Consider the following 26515-nt stretch of genomic DNA (forward strand, 5'->3'; position numbering starts at 1 on the left):
GGAGCTCTGAAACCCGGGCTTCCAGGAGCTGCAGCTGTAGACACCTGCACATATGCAGGTCCCGGGCACTCAAAATGATCCCGCTTCCCACATGGAGCAAGAGGAGCAAACCGAAGCTTTGAGTTCTCCTGCCATGACGTAACCCTTTAAATTCAACTTTTAGAAGATGTTTAATTATAATCAATTCTCTAGGGCCCTTCCTTCCTTGTCCTCGTAATTATAGCCCTTATAGATTATGAACCACAAAACATATTTTCAAACCATAAAAGTGATAGAAGTTGTAAAGAATTACGGACCTTACCCACTACGTACCAATCAGCTCTCTCTCTTGTAGCCTCTTCACCCAGTTCCACCTAACTCCCTGTTACCGTCCATCTCTAAATGCACTCTCACTCAGCCGACCAGCACTCACAGTGCAGAGCCAGCACTTAGAGAGCTCTGCTTTTATAGGTTTCAAATTATAATGCATGGAACTGGTTTGAACCAGTTGCACAATTAACCTGCCAGACCTAAAGTCGAGTGGAACTCAGTTGACCCTTGTTTCAGGAAGGCAACTAACTAAGGTGCAGCTTTTAATTACCCAACTTAAGATCTAACTTAGCTAACACTGAAAGCAAGATTAATGACTAATTAATTATTGGAGGAAACCCACGCAGACACAGGGTGAATGTGCAAACTCCATCCAAGGCTGGATTTGAACCTGGGTCCTTGGCGCTGTGAGGCAGCAGTGCTAACCACTGTGCCCCGTGCTGCACCTCTTACTGCTTGCAGCTTACTCCAGGTAGGATGTATCCTAACTTTGTCTGTCCTCTGGCCCAAGCACTCTGCAGAGTTCTGAAACGTTTAGGTACCTTTGCCCCAATCACTGCTTTCTCCAAACGTGGAAGCACCTTATCCGTCCCGTCATCGTGAGTCTGCCTGTTTGGAGCTGAAATAAGTATACTATTTAAATCGCACACTATTCCCTGAATTCCTTGCAAAATTTGGTTCAGCACCCCTTGGAAAATTCCAGGGATTGAAGAAACACCAAATGCAAACCCCATAGACGACTGTGACTTAGGGTCCATCGTCTAACTCAAGCTGCAGATAGGCATTTGTCAGATTTAACTTTGAAATCAAATCCGGACCCAAACAACATTGTGAACAGGTCCTCCACGTTCGGCAAAATATTGATTGGGCTGCATTCCAGTATCCGATTGACAGTTAATTTTTCATCACCACATATTATGACACTACCCTCAAACTTTGGTACTACTGCTGTGGCAGTTGCTCAGTAACCCTGTTTGACTTTACTGAGAGATGTTATCAGTCTCAAGTCTTTTCAACTCTTACACTTGTGATGAATGTAAGCCATTATGGGCTGGATTCTCCGATTTTGAGGCTATGTCTGGGGGAAGTGTTTGGTTTTATGACAAAAATGTTGGCGCCGCCCCTGCACCGCTGCTCCGATTGGTGAGGGGCTAGAAGCAGCGACACGTAAAACGCATGGCCTTCCCGATAAAAATGCCTGGAGGATTTCCGGGTCCATGGCCGCGCATGTACACGGCGACGACCTGCAGTGCCGGCCGTGTGCGGAGCGGACCTGCCAGACAGTGCCCCCCTGGACACCCCCTCGCCACCCCGCCGGGACACCACCAACCAGTCCCCCCAGCCCTTGCCGAAGCCCCACCGGCAAGCGGCATGGCTCCCGCCCGACTTTGGAGGCCGGGCACAGTCTGCAGCCGCCACGTCGGGTTCCGAAAACTGAGAGCACACATTCCCCGTTCCGTCGGGAACTCCAGGGTGGAGCATCAGGGGAGGGAGGGCCTTCCCGTAACGTCCCGAGGCCATGCGACGTACTCCTCGATGATGCTGTTTTGGATGGGGCGGAGCATCCAAAAACAGGCGCCACCCCCGATTCGGTCGTAAACAGAGATATTCCGCACGATCACCGATTACAATATCACCGTCAGGCAGTGGAGAATCCCCCCTATACATATATTTATATATCTGTCACAGTAATGTTATTAAAAGCCTGGATTAAGGTATATACTTGTTGCAGTAATATTGTTAAAGAACCGAGGTTAAAGTCCCCAGACTATGTGTTCGTTAAAGCAGTAATTAAGGTGTCATAAGAGTGAGATAATCATTCATTCAAACCACTTACATGGTTACAGATAAAGGGCTAATAGTATTTATATTTTGGTTGGTATAGATAATGAGGGATTGTATTTACGCCTTGCTAAGCACGTGATGGCACATTGTAATGGGATACAGATGATATAATTAATGGAAGGACCCAGGTCTTTCCATAATTTGGAGTTATGCCAAATGCTGTTCAGTTGAGCAGAAGGGTATGACAAGACAGAAGTGTACTGGATCTGCTCTTTAAAGGGTCTTCCTTCAAAGGTCTCTAAACAAAGGACTGCTAGTAAACCTGTTTTGTTAACTTTATTTATAAGTGGCATTTGAACTGTATTGGGGGTTGCTGGTTTGCAATATTTATAGTGTAGGGCATAAGTTAAAGTTTTTCCTTTTGTTTTAAGAGCTGTTTAACTGTGAATTATAGAGCTATTTCTGTGGTGTGAATGTGGTTAATACTGTGTTCAAATAAAGTTTGATTTAATATTAAAAGGTCCCTGTTTGTCAATGGATTCACTCCTGGGGTGAAGTATCCTTTTCACACAGTTTTCCAGATTGAAAATTGATGGGTTTTCTCATCCGGTGTCCTATCATAAATCAGGGTGTGTCCAATAGCCTCACAGGATAGGATATTGCAAAAGGCCTGCAATAGACTGGTCTTGTGTCCCTCCGAACCCGCACATTGGCCTTGCATCCCAGGAATAGGGTTGTCGGTTTCACTGGACACCTGAGGATACTAGTTGATCACATCGTCTTGTGGTGTGACTTTCACTTCAACACAGGAAAAAGCTCATTCCAGCTCAGCTTAAGTGCCGATAATCAGTTTCTTCCCAACAAAATTGCTCTCTCTCTTTTCACTACAGTCATTTTGCTCCTTGCATGTGACTAATCTCAACATACATCTACGGCGTAGCTTTGTAATGTTCTGCGTGTTTTCTGTAGGTGGTGTCGACTCAACCTTTTATGATGGAGTGATTCAGGATTCACGTTGTCTGATGCATCCGTGTTAACTTCCATGTTGACCGGAGCACCATCCAACAGTGCGTGGACCACCACGCCGTGCGATTTTCCACGAGATATCCAGGTGCTTCTGTTAGTATGGATCCCAACTGCCCCCATTGGGCAGCTGCTGTTCAACAACTGTACGCAATGACTGCTGAATACTTGGGCCAACATTTTCTCCATTTCGTACAACAGGCCTTGGCAAGGTGGCCCTCTTTCTTTCAGCTGGAGAACATTGCCTTCGCAAATGGAGATTCCTGGACCTAATGTTGGCCTCAGCATCATTAACAGGACTTTGTAACAATGCTGCTACTAGCTGTCTTCAACTTATTCAGATGCAGACTTCAGCAAACGGCTGCCAAGTGTTAACTGTGACCTCCCTCGAGTCAGGTTCCACCGTGGTGAACTGGATTGGGTTGGATATGTTTTATTGTCACATGTACCGGGTACAGTGAAAAGTATTGTTCTGTGTGCAGTCCAGACAGACTATTCCATACATTAAAGAAAATGTAGTGCATACGTAAATACACAAAAAAAACATAGGGTATACATAAATACACAAAAATAATATAAGACATACATAAATACACAATGTATAGATATCGGCATCGTGTGAATCATACAGGAGTGTAGTACTACTCAGTAGAGAAGATGTGTGGAGAGATCAGTTCAGTCCACGAGAGGGTCATTCTGGAGTCTGGTAACAGCGGGGAAGATGCTGTTTTTGAATCTTTTAGTGCGCGTTCTCAGACTTTGTATTTCATGCCCGATGGAAGAAGTTGGAAGAGTGAGTTAGCCGGGTGGGAGGGGTCTTTGATTATGCTGCCCGCTTTCCCCAGGCAGCGGGAGGTGTAGACAGAGCCAATGGATGGGAGGCAGGTTTGCGTGATGGACTGGGCGGTGTTCACGACTCTCTGTAGTTGCTTACGGTCCTGGGCCGAGCAGTTGCCATACCAGGCTGTGATGCAGCCCGATAGGATGCTTCCTATGGTGCATTTGTAAAAATTGGTAAGAGTCAATGTGGACATGCTGAATTTCCTTAGTTTCCTGAGAAAGTATAGGCGCTGTTGTGATTTATTAGCGTCAGCGGGGGTGGGCCAGGACAGATTGTTGGTGATGCTCACACCTAGGAATTTGAAGCTGTCAACAATATGGGCGGCATGACAGCATAGTGATTAGCACTTCAGAGCGTCAGGGTCCCGGGTTCGATTCCCGGCTTGGGTTACCGTCTGTGTGGAGTCTGCACGCTCTCCCCGTGTCTGCGTGGGTTTCCTCCGGGTGCTCCGGTTTCCTCCCACAAGTCCCAAAAGACGTGCTTGTTAGGTGAATTGGACATTCTGAAAACTCCCTCTGTGTATCTGGAATGTGGCGACAAGGGGATTTTCGCAGTAACTTCATTGCAGTGTTAATGTAAGCCTACCTGAGACAATAATAAAGATTATTATTATCTTCACCTCGGCACCATTGATGCAGATTGGAGTGTGTTCAATATTTTGCTTCCTGAAGTCAATCACCAGCTCTTTAGTTTTGCTGACATTGAGGGTGTCGTGGTCTCTGTATGTAGTAATACATTATCAGACAATGTTAAGCAAGTACAGGCAATTGAACACTAGATGGCCAACTACCACGACCTAGAAATAGGTTTCGCCGCTCATTCCAAGGGAAGACCATGTTATGAATGTGGAGAGTACAGAAGGGAAACAGCTAGAGAGAAGTTAATAGATATTAGTATATAGCATTAGTTTAATATAAAGTTGTTTGTTTGTTTACTAGTTCAGTATAAAGTGAAAAGAACTCACTAGTTTATTTCATATTACTCATTAAATTACTTTATCATCACTGGAAGACTACGTCTATATTTCAACAGCTTGGCTAGACAAAAAGAGTAATATATATATTACAATATCGTAGTATAACAGAGGGGAGATTGTTGTTGTTACCTCATGCCACCAGATGTTCTCCATATCCCTCCTGTACTCTGACTCATCGTTATTTTTCCAATTCACCTCACAGGCACGTCTTCCGGGACTTGTGGGAGGAAACCGGAGCACCCGGAGGAAACCCACGCAGACACGGGGAGAACGTGCAGACTCCGCACAGACAGTGACCCAAGCCGGGAATCGAACCCGGGACCCTGGCACTGTGAAGCAACAGTGCTAACCACTGTGCTACTGTGCCGCCCTTTCGCCCTCTGTCTCCTACAGCTAAGCCAATTTTGAAGCCACGTTATCAAGTTGCCCTGCATGCCGTGGGCATTTGCCTTCTATATAAGTCTCCCATGTGAGACCTTGTCAAAGGCTTTGCTGAAATCCATGTAAACTACATCATCTGCACTACACGCCTGGCCACATGCTCAAAAAATTCAATCAAATTTGTTAGATATGATCTCCCTCTGATAAAGCCAAGCTGACTATTTCCTTATCAAACCTTGCCTCTCCAAGTGAAGATAGAGTCTCTCCTTCAGAAATTTCTCCAATAGTTTCCCTGCCACTGATGTGCGACTTACTGGCCTATAGTTCCCTGGCTTATCTCTACAGCCTTCCTTAAATAGTGGGACCACATTTGTGGTTCTCCAGTCCTCTGGCACCTCCCCGTGGCCATAGAGGAATTAAAAATTTGGGTCAGAGCCCCTGCAATCTTCTCTCACTTCCCACAGCTTCCTGGGACACAATTCATTCAGACCTGGTGATTTGCCAACTTTTAAGCCTGCAACACCACCAATACCTTCTCCCTCCCTCTATGTTCAAGAACCGCCCAGTCTCTCTCCTTAAGCTCTATAACTACCTCCTCATTCTATTGGATGAAGACTGATATGAAGTATTCGTTCAACAGCCTCCCAGTGTCCTCTGGCTCCACCCATAGATTTCCCCCTTAGTCCCTAATAGGCCCTACTCTTTTCCTAGTTATCCTCTTCCCATTGATATACTTTTATTTATTACTTTTGGTCTGTGGACTCATCATCAGAATGTGCCTTGAAGCAGTACACTTAAGCCGATGCAGCCTGCTAGTCAGGACAATGTGTTGCATGATTTTTGGAGAGGAGAATACAAACTCATCATCCGAGGGAATTTCAAGAACCTCCTTCCTCAGGTGAATGAAGATGTGGGTTCCAGAAACACATATGTAGACAAAGTCAAAGATGCCAGACAATGCTTGGAATGCGAGCATTGGCAGGTGATTAAATCTTTACAGATCCAGAGATGGGGTAACCTCAGGTTAAAGAGGTGTGAATTGTGTCAAGCCAGGACAGTTGGTAGGATTTTGCAGGCCAGATGGTGGGGGATGAATGTAATGCGACATGAATCCCAGGTCCCGGTTGAGGCCGCACTCATGTGTGCGGAACTTGGCTATAAGCTTCTGCTCGGCGATTCTGCGTTGTCGCGGGTCCTGAAGGCCGCCTTGGAGAACGCTTACCCGGAGATCAGAGGCTGAATGCCCTTGACTGCGGAAGTGTTCCCCGACTGGAAGGGAGCATTCCTGCCTGGCGATTGTTGCGCGATGTCCGTTCATTCGTTGTCGCAGTGTCTGGAAGGCCCGGAAGAAGCCGAATGACCCATCGGCATCGGCACTTCAAATGAGCATCGTGACTTAGTGCCATCCCCCACACACTGTTTCTATTCAAATAATCATGTAATGTTTGCTTGAAATCTCTCGATTGAACCTGCCTCCACCACACTTTTTTCTCACACCAAATCTCCTTAAATCTGCCTCCTCTCATTCCTGAACCTTTTACAAGCGGGAACAGTTTCTCCCTATCCCCTCTGTCCAGCCTCCTCATGATTTTGAACATCTCCATCAAACCTCATCTGAGCCTTCTTGGTTCCATGTCCCTGAAGGAATGCCTGACCATGTGCACGACATGACCCTAGGTCGATTTACCTCAAAGTGAAGTTGCACCGTATGCAATCCTTCCACCAGTACCTGAGGAACCCCGAGTGGTGACTGGTTGATGTTCAACTAAGCCCTGTGTTAGAGGTGAAAATATTCACACGAAGGCCTGAGTATAAGTTAAAAAAGCCGTTTATTATGTCAGAGATCTGGGAGAAAAGGCCTGAGGCTCTGCAGCCTATTGACAGCACCTTCTCTCACTTGAGCTAAGGCTCACACGGGTTAATATACAGATTCAAGGGGCGGAATTAGTTGTATTCTCATTTACATACAATCAATCAACTATATTCGCGTCACACTTTATTACATGCAGTCAATCAATTTTCCTAGCATCCCAGTTATCACATATATGGTTAAAGTGGGTGTTGTCTTACCCGCCCCTAACTTCATACAGACGTCATTCAAAACTAACATAATGATGTCCTGTCTGCAACTGGAGTCCTTGAGCTTTATCAAGGACACATTGCATGTCTTGTTCTGTGAAGCTGTTATCAGCGGCTGTTGGGATACTCCCTATACGTACCCACAGTTGGTTCTCATGAGACAGTTTACAGGGAATGTGGCTTGTTCAGCCATTTTGTGTCTTTAATATCACAAAATAGCTAACAGCGATTTTGTGTCCTTTCCGATATTAACAGCATTGTGTATACACTATCTATTTCTGCAAATTGCCTCTTCTAAACAAGCATCTAAGCCAATGAGTACCTTTTGTTTTATCAGAACTGTTCAAAAGTAATATAGGAGCACAAATGTAGTTACAGTGCCGCCTGTAATTTATATCATAGTCCAACACCCTGTAATGAGCTGCCTCAGTGGAATCCTGAAGTCAACCGAACACCCGGGCGACCCCTGCTGGCAAATACCACCCCCCCCTTTCTGAAACCCCCCCTTTGCCCCCACATGGCCACCACAATGCAGCGACCCTCCGCCTGAATCCACCTCAGCCATTTTGGATCCATGCACACAACCGCAGGCAAATTGATTTCAACGTTGGGGAAGTTTGGAAAAATGAATGGTTCTCTCAAAAAGTCACAAACAGACAGCGAATGAAAGACACAATACAGAAAGTTTCAACCCAGAACCATCAAAAGGTTAAGGCGCAGAAAGAGGCTATTCGGCCCATCGTGTTTCCACTGGCCACAAAAGAGAAAAAAAGAAATTAGTAAGTTTGCAGACGACACAAAGGTTGGTGGAATTGCGGATAGCGATGAGGACTGTCAGAGGATACAGCAGGATTTAGATTGTTTGGAGACTTGGGCGGAGAGATGGCAGATGGAGTTTAATCCAGACAAATGTGAGGTAATGCATTTTGGAAGGTCTAATGCAGGTAGGGAATATACAGTGAATGGTAGAACCCTCAAGAGTATTGAAAGTCAGAGAGATCTAGGTGTACAGGTCCACAGGTCACTGAAAGGGGTAACACAGGTGGAGAAGGTAGTTAAGAAGGCATACGGCATGCTTGCCTTCATTGGCCGGGGCATTGAGTATAAGAATTGGCAAGTCATGTTGCAGCTGTATAGAACCTTAGTTAGGCCACACTTGGAGTATAGTGTTCAATTCTGGTCGCCACACTACCAGAAGGATGTGGAGGCTTTAGAGAGGGTGCAGAAGAGATTTACCAGGATGTTGCCTGGTATGGAGGGCATTAGCTATGAGGAGCGGTTGAATAAACTCAGTTTGTTCTCACAGGAACGAAGGAGGTTGAGGGGCGACCTGATAGAGGTCTACAAAATTATGAGGGGCATAGACAGAGTGGATAGTCAGAGGCTTTTCCCCAGGGTAGAGGGGTCAATTACGAGGGGGCATAGGTTTAAGGTGCGAGGGGCAAGGTTTAGAGTAGATGTACGAGGCAAGTTTTTTACACAGAGGGTCGTGGGTGCCTGGAACTCGCTGCCGGAGGAGGTGGTGGAAGCAGGGACGATAGTGACATTTAAGGGGCATCTTGACAAATACATGAATAGGATGGGAATAGAGGGATACGGACCCAGGAAGTGTAGAAGATTGTAGTTTAGTCGGGCAGCGTGGTCGGCACGGGCTTGGAAGGCCGAAGGGCCTGTTCCTGTGCTGTACATTTCTTTGTTCTTTGTTCTAGCCACTCACTTGGTCCCAATTTCTAGCACCTGGTCCATAACCTTGCAGGTTCCAACACATCAGATCCAGGTACCTTTTAAGTGACTTGCAATTTCAGCCTCAAGCACAAACTTAGGCAGTAAATTCGCCCTCTGGGTTTAAAGGATTTCCCTCATGTCTGCTCTAACCTTTCTACCAATCACCTTAAAGCTCCACTGTCATGGATGTAGGAGTTTCAGATATATATTGTATTGTAATTATTTGGTGCAGTAAGGGTTAAAAACCTGGGTTAGTGTGTGTGACAGCTGCAGTCATGTTACAAATCCTGGTTTGAAAGGCAGCAGGCTTTTTTGGAGACAGAGGCGCAATTAAAGCACCATAAAAGTTGGGCTAATGGAATTTTGTTTATATAAACGAGGTTCCCTGAGGAGTAGATGATTAGAGACATTGGGCGCGATCTTCTATGCTCAAGTGTAACAAGGCCGGTGAGTAGCGAGAGAGGCCAAAAGTGGGAATCTCGCCAGGCGCCAAACAGTTTGCGATGCAACCACCCAACTCCCGTAAGCGATTTTGGAATCTTGCCGTAGTGTGGCAAGAAACCAATTATCACCACTTAAGCCCCATTTGCATACAATTAATGAGAGCCCCATAGCCAATGGCCTCCTGTCGTTCAGCGGCCTCCCCAGTAAATGGTCACGCTGGCGCCGATTGGTACCCCTTTTTAAAAACTTGAACCTGACGGACGGGGTTCTGTGGGGAGGTGAGGAGGGGAGTAGCCATCTTTGCCCAGAGGCAAAGAGCCCAGGGCGCTGGGCTGGCCACCCCAGTGCTTGGCAGGGGGTGGGAGACCCTCCGCAGGGATGGTCCGCCATATGAGGTTGGGGGGTGAAGCAGTTGGGGGCAACCGTGGGAGGGGAGGGGGCAATTGCTCACGGCACCACCGTGCCTACCCTTGGATCCCATCCCCATGCTGGGGGCAACCCCTGTCCCTGCCCGTCTGCCCCACCGCTCACCCATAACCCCCCACCGACTGCTGAGGCCCCTGGCTGCATGGCTGAAGGCTATCGATAATAGGGAATCGGCAATTGTGGTTAAGTGAGCACTTGATACATGCCAAGTGGATTCCTCTGGGTGGGCAGACCATGTAGCATGTGGGAGTCATTGCCGAGCATTTCAATCAAACCTTGACGCCTGGCCACTGCGGGAGTTGACACCGCAGCAGCCAACACCCCGGGGATGGAACACAGCTCCCGGGACACTAATATGGCCGAAGGGTGGGGGGGGTGCCACGGGCTGGGGGAGTTGACCGGAGAGACAGGCAAAAGGTCCAGGGGTCAGCCCACATTGCGGAAGAACGGAAGAAAGTGACAGAGGCCAAACCCAATAGTGCCGGACCCCCAACACCGCCACCCCCCCCGGCCGCCAATGCCACCCCTTCCCCATCCCTGACCTAACCCCCCACCCCTACCTGAGCTTCCTCAGTGATGCTCAACGTGCCTGGTCCTCCTAGATCTGCCACTACACCTTGGTGTTTGCCCAGGATGCACATCTGAGGTGGGGGGGGGTCAGCTGTTTACCTCGTCCCGTATCCTTCGATGCCCCTGGTAGGTGTCCTCTGGGGGCTTTGAGGCCAGAGGGCCGCGGCTCACTTGGCGATGGCACATGTGCAGCTGTGCCACCCTGTCCTGTGTGCTGACCCCGAGATGCGGCCTCAACAGAGGGGTGGAACGCGGGAGTTCTGGTGGCAACCGTGGTCGCCCCATAGGATGGGTCCGGGTTGGCATTCAGCGCCCCCCCCTTCCCATAGGGCCCTGGGTTCACCTTGGGACTGAGGGGCAGCTGGTTTGCTCCTTGGACCCCCATCACTCACGGTGCTGACGTTGTGCACCAGGCTCGCCACTGTGGTCGCCACCCGAGCAGTGTTGGCCTCGGTGTCACTCATTGCCGGCGCCATCTCCTGCCACCTCTGTTCTAAGGAAAACAACCCCAGCCTCTCCAGTCTCTCCCCATTGCTGCACTTTTCAAGCCCTGGCAACATTCTTGTAAATCTCCTCTGCTCTCTCCCCAGAGCAATGATGTCCTTCCCGTAACGGGGTGACCAGAACTGTGCACAAAACCCAGCTGTGGCCCAACCAGCGTTTTATGCAGCTCGTTCCAACATTCCATTTCTGCTTTTGTATTCCATCCCTACACTGCTCCCGTACAAACCATGGCAGATACAGATACTGCACAAATGGAGAGTTGAAAACTGTAAGGGACTGGGGTCACCCAAAACAGACCATGGGACACTCAGCGACTCAATGTTCAACTAAAAACGAGGTGACGAAACGACATTACAAAGTTTGCAGCGCCACTCCTGATGTAACATCCAGGCTCGACCCCCTTGATGTAAACGTATAGCTCTTGCTCTTGTCATGCGAGTGTCCCTTTAAGAAAGGTATTTGTCTTATCACATGGCATTCAGTGATGTCACTCGGAGCTGGGCTGTGGCTCTGTGAGCTGTTTTTGGTTTCACTTTCACATTTGTGGACTCAGGCAGAGAACAGCAGTGTTTGGGTCTCTCTTTTTATTTTCATTTTAAAGAGTTGTTTCAAGAAAGCAACCCATTGATTATAGCTACCTGCTGTTTTGGCAACTTAAAATATATAGAGCGGGATTCTCCCACCCCGCGACGGGTCGGAGAATTGGCGATGGGGGGCGCGATTCACGCGACGCTGATCCGCCAATTCTCTGGTCACCGGAGAATCGTCGGGGGCCGCTCAACGCGCCGATTCTACCCACATGATGGGCCGAGTGCCCGCCGCGTTAGACCGAGTCCCGCCGGTGCCGTTCTCGTATGGTCCTACCCGGCGGGACCTCGGCGTTCATGCTGCGGGGGACAGCCTGGTAGGGGGGATCCGACCCTGGGGGGGTCTCCACGGTGGCCTGGCCCGTGACCGGGGCCTACCAATCGGTGGGCGGACTTGTCCTGGTGGGGGCCTATGTTCCTTCATGCCGGGCCCCTGTAGCTCTCCGCCATGTTGCGTAGGGGCCGGCGCGGAGAAGGCAACCCAAGCACATGTGCGAACTCGCGCCGGCCGTAGCGCGCATGCGCGGACCTGCGCCGCCCATTCTGCCGCCTGTATCGGCAGCTGGAGCAACGTGAGGATCTCCAATGCCGTGCTGGCCCCCTGTGTGGCGCAGGATCGCTAATCCTAGGGGCCTGTTGACGCCGTCGTAAAACGCTCCAGCGTTTACGACGGCGTCAGCACTTAGCCCCAGGATCAGAGAATCCCGCCCAATGTTTGCTTTCCGGAAGTGTTTTCACCAGCTGGTGAGAGGGGGGTCAGAATCTCAGGAAAAGCCAGTCTTATTCAAGTGAGAATGCAGAGTGCTGGACCACGCTCTTAAAAAGGGGTTTTGGTTTATGGGATTTTGTTTTTGAATTGGAACAGTTAAGGGGGAATTCATTGAGTGTTATACATAGATTACTGTAGCTGTGTGGGGTCTTTATGTTTGTAATTGATAAGATTTCTTGCTGTGTGTGTTTATACAAATGTTAACTAAACTCTTAGAATAAAGCTGGTTTTTGATTAAAGTGTCTCGAGAGACTGTTGACTAACACCTGAAAGATCGGCTCTTGTGCTCGTCCGAGCCAAATAAAATATTATAGGTCAGGTGAACTCCACAATACACTTTTCGTTTCTGAAATGCCACGCAAGACATTCACTTGTGTCCAAACGGACGGCCCACCTGGCATCGCCCTGGGCAAACCCAGCCCTGTTGACCCTGCAAAGCCCCTCTCACTAGCATCTGGGGGCGTGTGTCGAAGTTGGGAGAGCTGTCTCACAGACTAGACGAGGGACAACACGGTAGCACAGTGGTTAGCACTGTTGTTTCACAGCTCCAGAAACTCGGGTTCGATCCCCGGCTTGGGTCGCCAACTGTGCGGAGTCTGCACGTTCTCCCCGTGTCTGCGTGGGTTTCCTCCGGGTGCTCCGGTTTCCTCCCACAAGTCCTGAAAGACGTGCTGTTAGGTGGATTGGCCACGCTAAATTGTCCTTAGAGTCCAAAAAAGATCGGGTGGGGTTACTGGGTTGCGGGGATGGGGTGGAGGTGTGGGCTTAGGTATGGTGCTCTTTCCAAGGGCCGGTGTAGACCAGGTGGGCCGAATGACCTCCTTCTGCACTGTAAATTCTATGATACTAGTTAAGCAACAACCTGACATAGTCATACTCACAGAATCATACCTACAGACAATGGGTGGGATTCTCCGACCACCAGCCGGGTCGGAGAATCGCCAGGGGCTGGCGAGAATCCCGCCCCCGGCGGTTGCCGAATTCTCCGGCACCGGATATTCGGCGGGGGCGGGAATCGCTCCACGCCGGTTGGCGGGCCCCCCCCACCCGGCGATTCTCCGGCCCGCGATGGGCCGAAGTCCCGTTGCTGGAATGCCTGTCCCGCCGGCGAGAATCAAACCACCTCTTTTACCGGCGGGACAAGGCGGCGCGGGCGGGCTCCGGGGGTGCCCCCACTGTGGCCTGGCCCGCGATCGGGGCCCACCGAACCGCGGGCGGGCCTGTGCCGTGGGGGCACTCTTTTCCTTCCGCCTTCGCCACGGTCTCCACTATGGCGGAGGCAGAAGAGACCCCCTCCACTGCGCATGCGCGGGGATACCGTGAGCGGCCGCTGACGCTCCCGCGCATGCGTCGCCCGGCGAAGTCATTTCCGCGCCAGCTGGCAGAGCACCAAAGGCCTTTCCCGCCAGATGGCGGGGCGGAAATCAGTCCGGCGCGGGCCTAGCCCCTCAAGGTGAGGGCTCGGCCCCCCAAGATGCGGAGAATTCCGCACCTTTGGGGCGGCGCGATGCCGGACTGATTCGTGCCGTTTTTGGCGCCAGTCGGCGGACATCGCGCCAATTGCGGAGAATCCCGCCCAATGTCCCAGACACCACTATCACCATTCTTGGGTATGTCCTGTCTCACCGGCAGGACAGATCCAGCAGAGGTGGTATACCATCAGGAGGGAGTTGCCCTGGGAATCCTCAACATTGACTCTGGACCCCATGAAATCTCCTGGCAACAGGTCAAACATGGGCAAGGAAACCTCCTGCTGATTACCACGCACTGTTCTCATCTCCCACAGCTGATGAATCCTCCATGTTGAACACCACTTGGAGGAAGCACTGAGGGTGGCGAGGGCACAGAATGTGCTCTGGGTGGGGGAATCTTCTTGTGGGGCATTCGAAAACCAGAGGTCATGGTTTTAGGAAAAGAGGTAGCAAATTTAAAACCGAGATGAGGAGAGAAACAATTTCTCTGTGAATCTGTGGAATTCGCTCCCCCAGGTGGATGCTGGGACAGTCAGTAAATTTGAGGAGGAGATAGATTGATTTTTAATTGGTAATGGCTTGAAGGGTTCCGGAGAGCGGGCAAGACGGTGGAGTTAAGGCCAGGATGGGATCAGCCAGGATAGAATGGCGGAGCAGACTCGATGGGCCGAATGGCCTAATTCTGCTCCGATATCTTATGAACTTGTGAACTTATGAACCATTTTCATTATTGTTGATCAGAAACCTATCAAACATACTCAGTGACTGAGCTTCCACAGCCCTCTGGGATAGAGAAATCCAAAGATTCACAATCCTCGGAGTGAAGAAATTCCTCTCCATCTTAGTCCTAACCTAAGTGGCTTCCCCCTTATTTTGAAATCGTTCCCCCTGGTTCCAGACTCCCCGACCAAGGGAAACATCAAAACCTGCGTCTACCCTGTCTATTCCTTCCTGGATTCTACCCCCTTCCAGCTCGCCCCTTAAACTCGTGGTTATTCAAAGCTCTGCTGCCTGCGTTCCAACCTGAACCAGGTCTCGTTCCCTGATTACCCCCCCCCAACTTCCCAGCTCCTGACTGAGAACCCCCTCAATTTTAAAATTCTCATCCTTGCTTTCAAATCCCTTCCTGGCCTCCCCCCTTCCCAACTCCATAATCCCCTCCTGTCCCAGCACCCTCCGAGATCTCGGCGCTCACCCAATTCCAGCTGTACATCCCTGATTTTAATCGCTCCACCATCGGTTGCCGCGCCATCCTGTGGGCCCCAGGCTCTGCAATCCCCTTCCGTGAATTTCACCGCCCTACTTTCCATTCCTATATCTTGGGTGGCACAGTGGTTAGCACTGCTACCTCACACCATCAGAGACCCGGGTTCTATTCCGGTGGGTGACTGCGTGCAGTTTGCACTTTCTTCCCATGTCTGCATGAGTTTCCTCTGCGTGCTCAGTGTTCCTCCCAGTACCAAGATATGCAGGTTAGGTGGATTGGCCATGGGAAAATTGTCCTTAAGTGTTCAAAGATGTGCAGGTTCAGTAGGGTTACAGTGATAGGGCAGGGGTAGGATCTTTCGGAGGGTTGGTGCAGACTCAATGGGCAGGATGGCCTCCTTCTGTAACGTAGGGATTCCATGATTCTTCCCTCATATCATCCCTGTTTGATGTTAAAATGGTCCCTTTGAGAATGGCCTTGGAACATTTCATTCGGCGCTACAGAAGTTGTTGTTGTCTGCACGTTTGTGAAAGCATTTGCCCTTCCTCGTTGTCATAGAATTTTTTTTTTCATAGAATTTACAGTGCAGAAGGAGGCCATTCGGCCCATCGAGTCTGCACCGGCTCTTGGAAAGAGCACCCTACCCAAGCCCACACCCCCACCCTATCCCCATAACCCAGTAACCCCACCCAACACTAAGGGCAATTTTGGACACTAAGGGCAATTTAGCTTGGCCAATCCACCTAACCTGCACATCTTTGGACCGTGGGAGGAAACCGGAGCACCCGGAGGAAACCCGCGCACACACGGGGAGAACGTGCAGACTCCGCACAGACAGTGACCCAAGCCGGAATCGAACCTGGGACCCTGGAGCTGTGAAGCAATTGTGCTAACCACTATGCTACCGTTCATGCCCAAGCTTGTCACCGGAGAGACGTTTTTTTAGATTCCTAAACTTTCACTGCTTAGAAAGCCATTTGGCCCATCAGGTCAATGCCGGCCCACAAAGATTTGACTGCACTCATCCCATTTTCCAGCGCTTGGCTCACAGCCCTGGAGGTTACGACAGCCCAAGTGAATATCTAAATGCTTCTTTAATTATGAGCGGTACGGTAGCACAGTGGTTTGCACTTTTACTTCACAGCGCCAGGGTCCCAGGTTCGATTCCCGGCTTGGGTCACTGTCCGTGCGGAGTCTGCACGTTCTCCCCGTGTCTGCGTGGGTTTCCTCCAGGTGCTCCGGTTTCCTCCCACAGTCCAAAGACGTGCAGGTTAGGTGGATTGGATTACCGCGCTAAATTACTCCGAGATGGGGTTACGGGGATGGGGCCTACGTTGGGTGCTCTTTCGGAGGGTCGGTGCAGTCCCGAAAGACGTGCTGCGAGGTGAATTGGACATTCTAAATTCTCCCTCTGTGACCCAAACAGGCGCTGGAATGTGGCGACTGGGGGATTTTCACAGTAACTTCATTGCAGTGTTAATGTAAGCCTACTTGTGACACTAAAGATTATTATTATACCTCAAATCAGGTCCCTTCTCAACTTTCGCTGCTCCAAGGGAAGCAACCCCAGCCTATCGAATTTTCTCATAGCTCAGAGCCTCCTATCCAGAAATAATATAGTAAGAAGTCTGACAACACCAGGTTCAAGTCCAACTGGTTTGTTTCAAACACTAGCTTTCGGAGCACTGCTCCTTCCTCAGGTGAATGGAGAGGTAGGTTCCAGAAACATTTATATCGACAAAGAAATAATAAACCGACAGGCGAGGCCGTTTTCAGAGAGAAGGGTGTGCGTGATGAAAGGACAGATAATCTTTCGGTTTCTGTGTGTGTGTGTGTGTTGGAAGGTGGGGTGACCCAGACACGGTATTCGGCCGCTCCCCCTTGCCTCCCCTCGCTGCAGAACCTACTCCCGGCCACCAGGGGGAAGGGTTCACCGACGGCGCGTCCTCTGCCTTGTGCCCGGTCAGAGGCGGCAGGAGAGGGCAGGAAGAAATTATCTCTCTTTTGTTCCTCGTTCCCCCGCGACACCGAGTTGGCGGCAGGTTTGCACTTTTACCCTCAAGCCCTCCAGACAAGATAGCCTCCTGGTTCTGATAATTAAATTGCACATCCTCCCCCACAAGGCGTGGGGTCCTGCTGCTGCCGGGAGCACGAGGGTGTCAGTATGTGTCACCGCGTTCCGTTCGAACGTTGGGACTGTCGCCGCGTTCCATTCGAACGTCGGGAATGTCGCCGCGTTCCATTCGAACGTTGGGACTGTCGCCGCGTTCCATTCGAACCCTGGGACTGTCGCCGCGTTCCATTCGTGCACCTAGGCTGCTCCTTCCGAGCGGCGGCGGAACCGACCGTCCCCCTTCCACCCCGCAGTCTCCCGGCTGCGATTGCAGGCTCCGTCCCACCCCCTCCCTCCGGGCTGTGGGGCCCTGCCTGACGAGCTGACGCAACCGGCTGCAAGACCGGCCTCCTGCTTCTGTCGGGATTCTGTGATTCATTCTGTGATTCTCGGAGCGGGAAGAGGGCAACTTCTCTCATGTTTAAGGGGAGACGGTGGACTGGAGGTGATTGCCACAGGAGGCCTAGATAGTGGTCAAGTCACTGGGCTAGCAATCCAGGGGCCCAGATTGGTGGGTGTGGGAGAGAGACCGGTTCAAGTTCTGCCAGGGGGAATTTCAATTCAATGAATAAAATCTGGAATGTGAAGTTAGCCCCAGTAAAACAGTGACACTGAAACTATCGCCGATTGTCGTAATGACCCATCCGGTTCACTAATGTCCTTTCGGGAAGGAAATCTGCCATCCTGACCTGGTCTGGCCTACATGTGACTCCATAGACATAGAATTTACAGTGCGTAAGGAGGCCATTCGGCCCACCGAGTCTGTACCGGCCCTATCCAAGCCCACACCGCCCTAACGTTTTTAGACACTAAGGGGCAATTTAGCATAGCCAATCCACCTAACCCGCACACCTATGGACCGTGGGAGGAAACCGGAGCACCCGGAGGAAACCCACGCAGACACGGGGAGAACGTGCAGACTCCGCACAGACAGTGACCCAAGCCAGGAATCGAATCTGTGACCCTGGAGCTGTAAAGCTACAGTGCTAACCAGTGTGCTACCGTGCTACCCAATGTAGGTGACTATGACTCTCGCACCCCGTCCCAGCTCTGAAATGGCCCCTCAGCAAGGCACTGAGTTGAAGGGCACTTTGGTTGGGCAATAAATGCTGGCCCCAGCCAGTGACATCCTTTGAACCAATAAGAAAAACTCTGGAGGTGGCTCAATAGTCTTGCTATTTGCAGTATCCTTCCATGTTCACCCAGCCCGAGAGCAAAACACTTACTGAAAATTGCAGCAAGTGCAATAGAATTGAACATTTCATCGGACAACCTGTTCCGCACCGAGATTTCTTTGTCATGGGTTTGGCAATGCCAATGTTTGTTGCCCATCCTTAATTGCCCTTGAACTGAGTATCTCGTTCAGCCATTTCAGAGGGCAGTTGCTGTGGGTCTGGAGTCACATGTGGCCAGACCTGTGCCCTCGGGGTTACGAGTCCAGTGATATTCCTGCTGCACCACCGTCTCCCTCTGATGCTCTTGTTCAATTGCTACATCTGCTTTGCCAGTTCCCGGGCCAAACTGGCGCTGTTCTGGCCTGGGTTAACTTACCGCCGTGCCTTCACTTGTTTCCCTGCAGATGCTTCTTCGACGGGCGGCACGCACAGTGGTTAGCACTATTGCTTCACAGTGCCAGGGTCCCGGGTTCGATTCCCGGCTTGGGTCACCGTCTGTGCGGAGTCTGCACGCTCTCCCCGTGTCTGCGTGGGTTTCCTCCGGGTGCTCCGGTTTCCTCCCACAAGTCCCGAAAGACGTGCTGTTAGGTGAATTGGACATTCTGAATTCTCCCTCTGTGACCCGAACAGGCGCCGGAATGTGGCGACTAGGGGATTTTCACAGTAACTTCATACTTGTGACAATAAAAAATTATTATTATTACAGTGTTAATGTAAGCCTACTTGTGACAATAAAGAATAGTATTAATTATTAAATGTGGTCCCTTTAACCTGCCGGAACCTTTGTTCGATGTTGCTCGGGGTCTGACTGTTGCAAAAGAACCCGGGGGACACCACTTAAAAAATAAAATAAGGGGTCCCCCATTTAAAGCAGAGATCGGGAGACATTTAAACCCTCCGAAGGGGTGGTTAGTCTGTGGCATTCCCTTCCCCAAAACGTGTTGGAGGCTCTGGCTCATTGATATTCAAGGGCGGGTTGGATAGATCTTTGATCGACTAAACAGAGTCGAGGGTTGGGGGAAGACGGGACAATGGAATAGAGGTTACAATCAGATTAGGATGGCGGAGAAGGCTCGAGGGGCCGAGTGGTCCGACGCCTCATTTATCTGCGTTAAATGCCTTTTCGTATTTCACCACGTTAAAAGCACAATGTTGGACCAAACAAAATCCCTCATAAATTATCGACACCCTAGGGATTCCTGAAAACCAAAACAATATTCCATGAGCCATTTTTTCCGTAAACAAGTAAATGATTAAAATCAATGATTGCCTCACCTTTACGACCCCATAATCATAGCTTTAACATACTGCCTGTATGTATTTGAACCCGTGGATTTTAATATGAAATATATGTAACAATTTCCTACATTCATCGCACCGAAAAGAATGAACAGTTTTAAATTTCCCTGCTTTTGTGTCCTCTTTTGTAGTTCGCACTCCTGCCTAACCCAGACCCAGAATGGCTTCGCCGGCACTGTACCTCTCTCCTCACCCTCACAACTTCCAGAACGCCAAGGTCCTCGTCGCGCTGGAGTACGGAAGGTCCAAGACGAGGGTGGTGGAGATTCGAGGGCCCGCTGCGGGGGACACCCGCAGCCAGTTGCCGATGTCCAGATTCCCGTCGCTGGAAACCGAGTCCAAGCTCTGCATCCATGGAGCGACGGCCGTGGCTCACTACCTGGCCCCGGACAGGATGAGGGGCTGCAGCGGGAAGGAGGCCTCCTTGGTCCAGCAGTGGGTGAACTTCGCAGACAGCGAGCTCCTACAGCCAGCCTGTGCTTGGGTGTTCACAGTTCTGGGCTTGCTGAAGCACAACACGAAGGTGAGGCAGCCCATGGCCTATTTCCTGTTGAATGTGGCTCCTCGATAATTCATTGTCTCTCTCTCTCCCACCCTCTCTCACACCTTCTCATTCTCGCACCCTCTCTCGCACCCTCTCTCTCGCACCCTCTCTCTCGCACCCTCTCTCTCGCACCCTCTCTCTCGCACCCTCTCTCTCGCACCCTCTCTCTCGCACCCTCTCTCTCGCACCCTCTCTCGCACCCTCTCTCACACCCTCTCTCTCACACCCTCTCTTGCACCCTCTCTCTCGCACCCTCTCTCTCGCACCCTCTCTCGCACGCTCTCTCTCTCGCACCGTCTCTCTCGCACCCTCTCTCTCTCTCGCACCCTCTCTCTCTCTCGCACCCTCTCTCTCTCTCGCACCCTCTCTCTCTCTCGCACCCTCTCTCTCTCTCACACCCTCTTTCTCACACCCTCTCTTGCACCCTCTCTCTCGCACCCTCTCTCTCCCACCCTCTCTCGCACGCTCTCTCTCTCACCCTCTCTCGCACCGTCTTTCTCGCACCCTCTCTCGCACCCTCTCTCTCTCTCGCACCCTCTCTCTCTCTCGCACCCTCTCTCTCTCTCGCACCCTCTCTCTCTCTCACACCCTCTTTCTCACACCCTCTCTTGCACCCTCTCTCTCGCACCCTCTCTCTCCCACCCTCTCTCGCACGCTCTCTCTCTTACCCTCTCTCGCACCGTCTTTCTCGCACCCTCTCTCGCACCCTCTCTCTCTCTCGCACCCTCTCTCTCTCGCACCCTCTCTCTCGCACCCTCTCTCTCGCACCCTCTCTCTCGCACCCTCTCTCTCGCACCCTCTCTCTCGCACCCTCTCTCTCGCACCCTCTCTCATACGCTCTCTCTCTCGCACCGTCTCTCTCGCACCCTCTCTCTCGCACCCTCTCTCTCTCGCACCCTCTCTCTCTCGCACCCTCTCTCTCGCACCCTCTCTCTCGCACCCTCTCTCTCGCACCCTCTCTCTCGCACCCTCTCTCTCGCACCCTCTCTCTCGCACCCTCTCTCTCGCACCCTCTCTCTCGCACCCTCTCTCTCTCACACCCTCTCTCTCGCACCCTCTCTCTCCCACCCTCTCTTGCACCCTCTCTCTCGCACCCTCTCTCTCGCACCCTCTCTCTCCCACCCTCTCTCCCACCCTCTCTCGCACCCTCTCTCTCGCACCCTCTCTCTCGCACCCTCTCTCTCGCACCCTCTCTCTCGCACCCTCTCTCTCGCACCCTCTCTCTCCCACCCTCTCTCGCACGCTCTCTCTCTCGCACCCTCTCTCTCTCTCGCACCCTCTCTCTCTCTCGCACCCTCTCTCTCTCTCGCACCCTCTCTCTCTCGCACCCTCTCTCTCTCTCGCACCCTCTCTCTCTCTCGCACCCTCTCTCTCTCTCACACCCTCTTTCTCACACCCTCTCTTGCACCCTCTCTCTCGCACCCTCTCTCTCCCACCCTCTCTCGCACGCTCTCTCTCTCACCCTCTCTCGCACCCTCTCTAGCACCGTCTTTCTCGCACCCTCTCTCGCACCCTCTCTCTCTCTCGCACCCTCTCTCTCTCGCACCCTCTCTCTCGCACCCTCTCTCTCGCACCCTCTCTCTCGCACCCTCTCTCTCGCACCCTCTCTCTCACACCCTCTCTCTCGCACCGTCTCTTGCACCCTCTCTCTCGCACCCTCTCTCTCACACCCTCTCTCTCTCTCGCACCCCCTCTCTCGCACCCTCTCTCTCTCTCGCACCCTCTCTCTCTCACACCCTCTCTCTCACACCCTCTCTTGCACCCTCTCTCTCGCACCCTCTCTCTCGCACCCTCTCTCTCGCACCCTCTCTCTCGCACCCTCTCTCTCGCACCCTCTCTCTCGCACCCTCTCTCGCACCCTCTCTCTCGCACCCTCTCTCGTACGCTCTCTCTCTCGCACCGTCTCTCTCGCACCCTCTCTCTCGCACCCTCTCTCTCTCGCACCCTCTCTCTCGCACCCTCTCTCTCGCACCCTCTCTCTCTCACACCCTCTCTCTCGCACCCTCTCTCTCCCACCCTCTCTTGCACCCTCTCTCTCGCACCCTCTCTCTCCCACCCTCTCTCTCCCACCCTCTCTCTCCCACCCTCTCTCCCACCCTCTCTCCCACCCTCTCTCGCACCCTCTCTCTCGCACCCTCTCTCTCCCACCCTCTCTCGCACCCTCTCTCTCCCACCCCCTCACACCCTCTCTTGCACCCTCTCTCTCGCACCCTCTCTCTCCCACCCTCTCTCGCACCCTCTCTCTCGCACCCTCTCTCTCGCACCCTCTCTCTCGCACCCTCTCTCTCGCACCCTCTCTCTCACACCCTCTCTCGCACCCTCTCTCTCGCACCCTCTCTCTCGCACCCTCTCTCTCACACTCTCTCTCGCACCGTCTCTCTCGGACCCTCTCTCTCGCACCCTCTCTCTCGCACCGTCTTTCTCGCACCCTCTCTCTCTCGCACCCTCTCTCTCTCTCGCAACCTCTCTTTCTTGCACCCTCTCTCGCACCCTCTCTCTCGCACCCTCTCTCTCGCACCCTCTCTCTCGCACCCTCTCTCTCGCACCGTCTCTCTCGCACCCTCTCTCTCGCACCCTCTCTCTCGCACACTCTCTCTCGCACCCTCTCTCTCGCACCCTCCCTCTCCCTCGCACCCTCCCTCTCCCTCGCACCCTCTCTCTTGCACCCTCTATCTCTCTCACACCCTCTATTTCTCGTGCTTTCACTCTCTCCCTTGCACCCTCTCTCTCGCACACTCTCTCCCACCCTCTCTCTCTCGCACCCTCTCTGTTGCGTCCTCTCTCTCTCTCGCACCCTCTCTCTCTCTTGCATCCTTTCTCTCTCTCGCACCCTCTCTCTCTCGCACCCTCTCTCTCTCTCGCACCCGCTCTCGCTCTTGCACCCTCTCTCTCACACCCTCTCTCTCGCACCCTCTCTCTCGCACCCTCTCTCTCTCCCACCCTCTCTCGCACCCTCTCTCTCTCGCACCCTCTCTCTCTCGCACCCTCTCTCTCTCGCACCCTCTCTCTTTCGCAGCCTCTCTCTCTCGCAGCCTCTCTCTCTCGCACCCTCTATCTCTCTCGCACCCTCTCTTGCACCCTCTCTCTCGCACCCTCTCTCTCTCGCACCCTCTATCTCTCTCACACCCTCTAATTCTCGTGCTTTCTCTCTCTCTCGCACCCACTCTCTCTCACCCTCTCTCTCGCACCCTCTCTCTTGCGTCTCTCTCTCTCACAGCCTCTCTCTCTCTTGCATCCTCTCTCGCTCTCGCACCCTCTCTCTCGCACCCTCTCTCTCGCACCCTCTCTCTCGCACCCTCTCTCTCACACCCTCTCTCTCGCACCCTCTCTCTCCCACCCTCTGTCTCTCCCACCCTCTGTCTCTCCCACCCTCTCTCTCTCCCACCCTCTCTCTCCCACCCTCTCTCTCTCGCACCCTCTCTCTCTCTCTTGCACCCTCTCTCTCTTGCACCCTCTCTCTCTTGCACCCTCTCTCTCTTGCACCCTCTCTCTCCCACCCCCTCTCTCTCCCACCCCCTCTCTCTCCCACCCCCTCTCTCTCCCACCCCCTCTCTCTCCCACCCCCTCTCTCTCCCACCCCCTCTCTCTCGCACCCTCTCTCTCCCACCCCCTCTCTCTCCCACCCCCTCTCCCACCCCCTCTCTCTCCCACCCCCTCTCTCTCCCACCCCCTCTCTCTCCCACCCCCTCTCTCTCGCACCCTCTCTCTCTCTCGCACTCTCTCTCTCTCTCGCACTCTCTCGTGCCCCCTCTCTCTCACACCCTCTCTCTCATACCCTCTCTCTTGCACCCTCTCTCTCTCTCGCACCCTCTCTCTCTCTCGCACCCTCTCTCTCTCTCTCGCACCCTCCCTCTCTTGCACCCTCTCTCTCTTGCACCCTCTCTCTCTTGCACCCTCTCTCTTCCACCCCCTCTCTCTCCCACCCCCTCTCTCTCCCACCCCCTCTCTCTCCCACCCCCTCTCTCCCACCCCCTCTCTCTCCCACCCCCTCTCTCCCACCCCCTCTCTCCCACCCCCTCTCTCTCCCACCCCTCTCTCTCCCACCCCCTCTCTCTCCCACCCCCTCTCTCTCGCACCCTCTCTCTCTCTCTCGCACTCTCTCGTGCCCCCTCTCTCTCGCACCCTCTCTCTCTCTCACATCCTCTCTCTTGCACCCTTTCTCTCTCTTTCTCTTTCGCATCCTCTCTCTCTCTCTCGCACCCTCTATTTCTCACGAGTTCACTCTCTCTCTCTCTCTCTCTCTCACACACACTCTCTCTCTTCTTCTTACATTCTCTCGTTCTCTCTCGCACCCTCTATTTCTCTCGTGTTATCTCTCTCACACTCTCTCGTTCTCACACCCCCTCTCGTTCTCACACCTTTCTTTTTCTCACACCTCTCTCTTTCTCACACCCTCTCCCTCTCTTTCTCACACCCTCTCTCTTCCTCACCCCCCCCTCTCTCTCTCTCTCCCTTTCTCACACCAGCTCTCTCTTCTGTTTTGCACAGGACGTTGAACGAGCCCAGCTGGACCTGAAGAAGATTCTGCGGTTTCTGGACGACCACCTGAGGCTGCGGACGTACCTGGTGGGGGAGGGCGTCACCCTGGCCGATATCGCCGTCAGCTGCTCACTCCTACTTCCCTACAAGCACGTACGTTTTAAACCTTCCCTGGCTGAGGTATTCTAACTGCATGGTGGAGCAGTTCCCTCAAACCTCCGACTGTGGGCGCGATTTAACAAATGGAAACAAAGTCCCATAGAGAGCGTGTTTAGCTGCACGTCTCCCGGTACTCGCAACGGCAAGAAACACAGCTCTTTAAAACGACACACGTGTTAGCTAGGGGTCCTCAGCGAGGCCGCACATTACCTTGTTTTGTGCACTGAGGAGCTCCACTCACTGGAACCCCTGGCCCGATCCCCACCGTGCAAAAAAATGCCAGCTTTGCACCTTGGCAGTGCTATTCTGGCACCATGGCAGTGCCCCTTCCAACTGGAAGTGCCAGGCTGGCACCCAGGTGGAACTGCCAGGGTGCCAGGCTGGCAGTACCAAGTGGCACCCTGGCAAAGGGCAGGCACCTGGGGGCCTCCGATGCCCTGGGAGACCCCCGGCAAGTGCTGTTCTGTCTGGTCCCCTTTTGCGTTGACCAGCTGAATGGCGATCGTCGGCGATCTTTGAGGCAAAGGAGATTGATCCCACCGCCTCTGGTACCTCAGGAATTGGCGCATTAAAGTGAGACCAGCTGTCTCGCTTTAATATGCAGATTTACCTAAAAGTGACCCCGCCCACAATGGGATGCCGGGTGGTCCAGCGGGAGCAGAAAGCGGTTAATGAAACAAACACTGGGTGGCACGGTGGCGCAATGCCTCACGGCACCGAGGTCCCAGGTTCGATCCCGGCCCCGAGTCACTGTCCGTGTGGAGTTTGCGCATTTTCCCCGTGTCTGCGTGGGTCTCACCCCCACAACCCAAAGATGTGCAGGGTAGGAGGATTGGCCGCGCTAAATTCGCCCTTAATTGGGAAAAAAAAATTGGGCACTCTATATTTATTTAAAAAAATTAAATAAGCTCATTGACATTGAGCGGACTTCCCAAAGCCTGGCAGTTGTGGTCCGCCTGCCCCTTCCCCTTCATATTTATAACCAGTGATGGACGACCTAGGCTGGTGTGAGGGCCTCCCGAGTCGGAGAGTCAACCAGTACAGCCTTGGCCCTTCAGCCCATTGAGGCCACACTGACAAAACTACACCGAATCTACACCAATCCCACGTCCCAGCACCTGGCCCGTAGCTGTGGATGTTACAGCATTTCAGACGCTCATCCACGTACTTTTTAAAAAGGTTGTGACGTTTCCAGCCGCTACCACCCTCCCAGGCAGCGAGTTCCAGATTTCCACCTCCCTCTGGGTGAAAAATGTTTTCCTCGAATCCCCATTTAACCCCCTGCCACTCACTTTAAAATATGCCCCCTGGTTATAGACCCTTCACTGCTCCCTGTCCACTCTATTGCTGTCCCTCATAATTTTGTCCACCTCGATCAGGTCCCCCCTCAGCCTTCTCTGCTCCGAGGAAAACAGCCCCGGCCTAACCCGCCTCTCTTCACAGCTGGAACGCTCCGGCCCACGCAGCATCCTGGTGAATCTCCTCCGCACCCTCTCCAGTCAATCACATCCTTCCTATAGTGTGGCGACGAGGACTGCACACTGTACTCTAGCTGTGGCCTAACTAAAGTCCTGTACAGGTCGAATACAACCTTCTTGTTCTTGTAATCTATGCCCTGAATGATAAAGGCCCAAATGCCGCCTTAACG

At 52.5% G+C, this 26515-nt stretch overlaps 1 protein-coding gene across 3 annotated transcripts in view; it reads left to right on the forward strand.

Moving 5' to 3' along the window:
- Positions 1-17014: 17014 nt before the first annotated feature.
- vars1 (valyl-tRNA synthetase 1) overlaps positions 17015-26515 on the forward strand; it is a 112599-nt gene continuing 103098 nt past the window's right edge. For 2 of the 3 annotated variants that reach the window (XM_072475740.1, XM_072475742.1), the window contains exons 1-3: positions 17015-17140; positions 19817-20208; positions 24718-24861. In XM_072475740.1, coding sequence (XP_072331841.1) covers positions 19846-20208; positions 24718-24861 — 507 coding nt within the window. In that variant the 5' untranslated portion in view covers positions 17015-17140; positions 19817-19845. Of the gene's footprint in view, positions 17141-17373; positions 17657-19816; positions 20209-24717; positions 24862-26515 lie in introns of those variants that run through there. The other variant, XM_072475741.1, reaches the window with a different exon arrangement.

This window comes from Scyliorhinus torazame, chromosome 14 (assembly GCF_047496885.1).
Source record: "Scyliorhinus torazame isolate Kashiwa2021f chromosome 14, sScyTor2.1, whole genome shotgun sequence".
Lineage (NCBI taxonomy): Eukaryota > Metazoa > Chordata > Chondrichthyes > Carcharhiniformes > Scyliorhinidae > Scyliorhinus > Scyliorhinus torazame.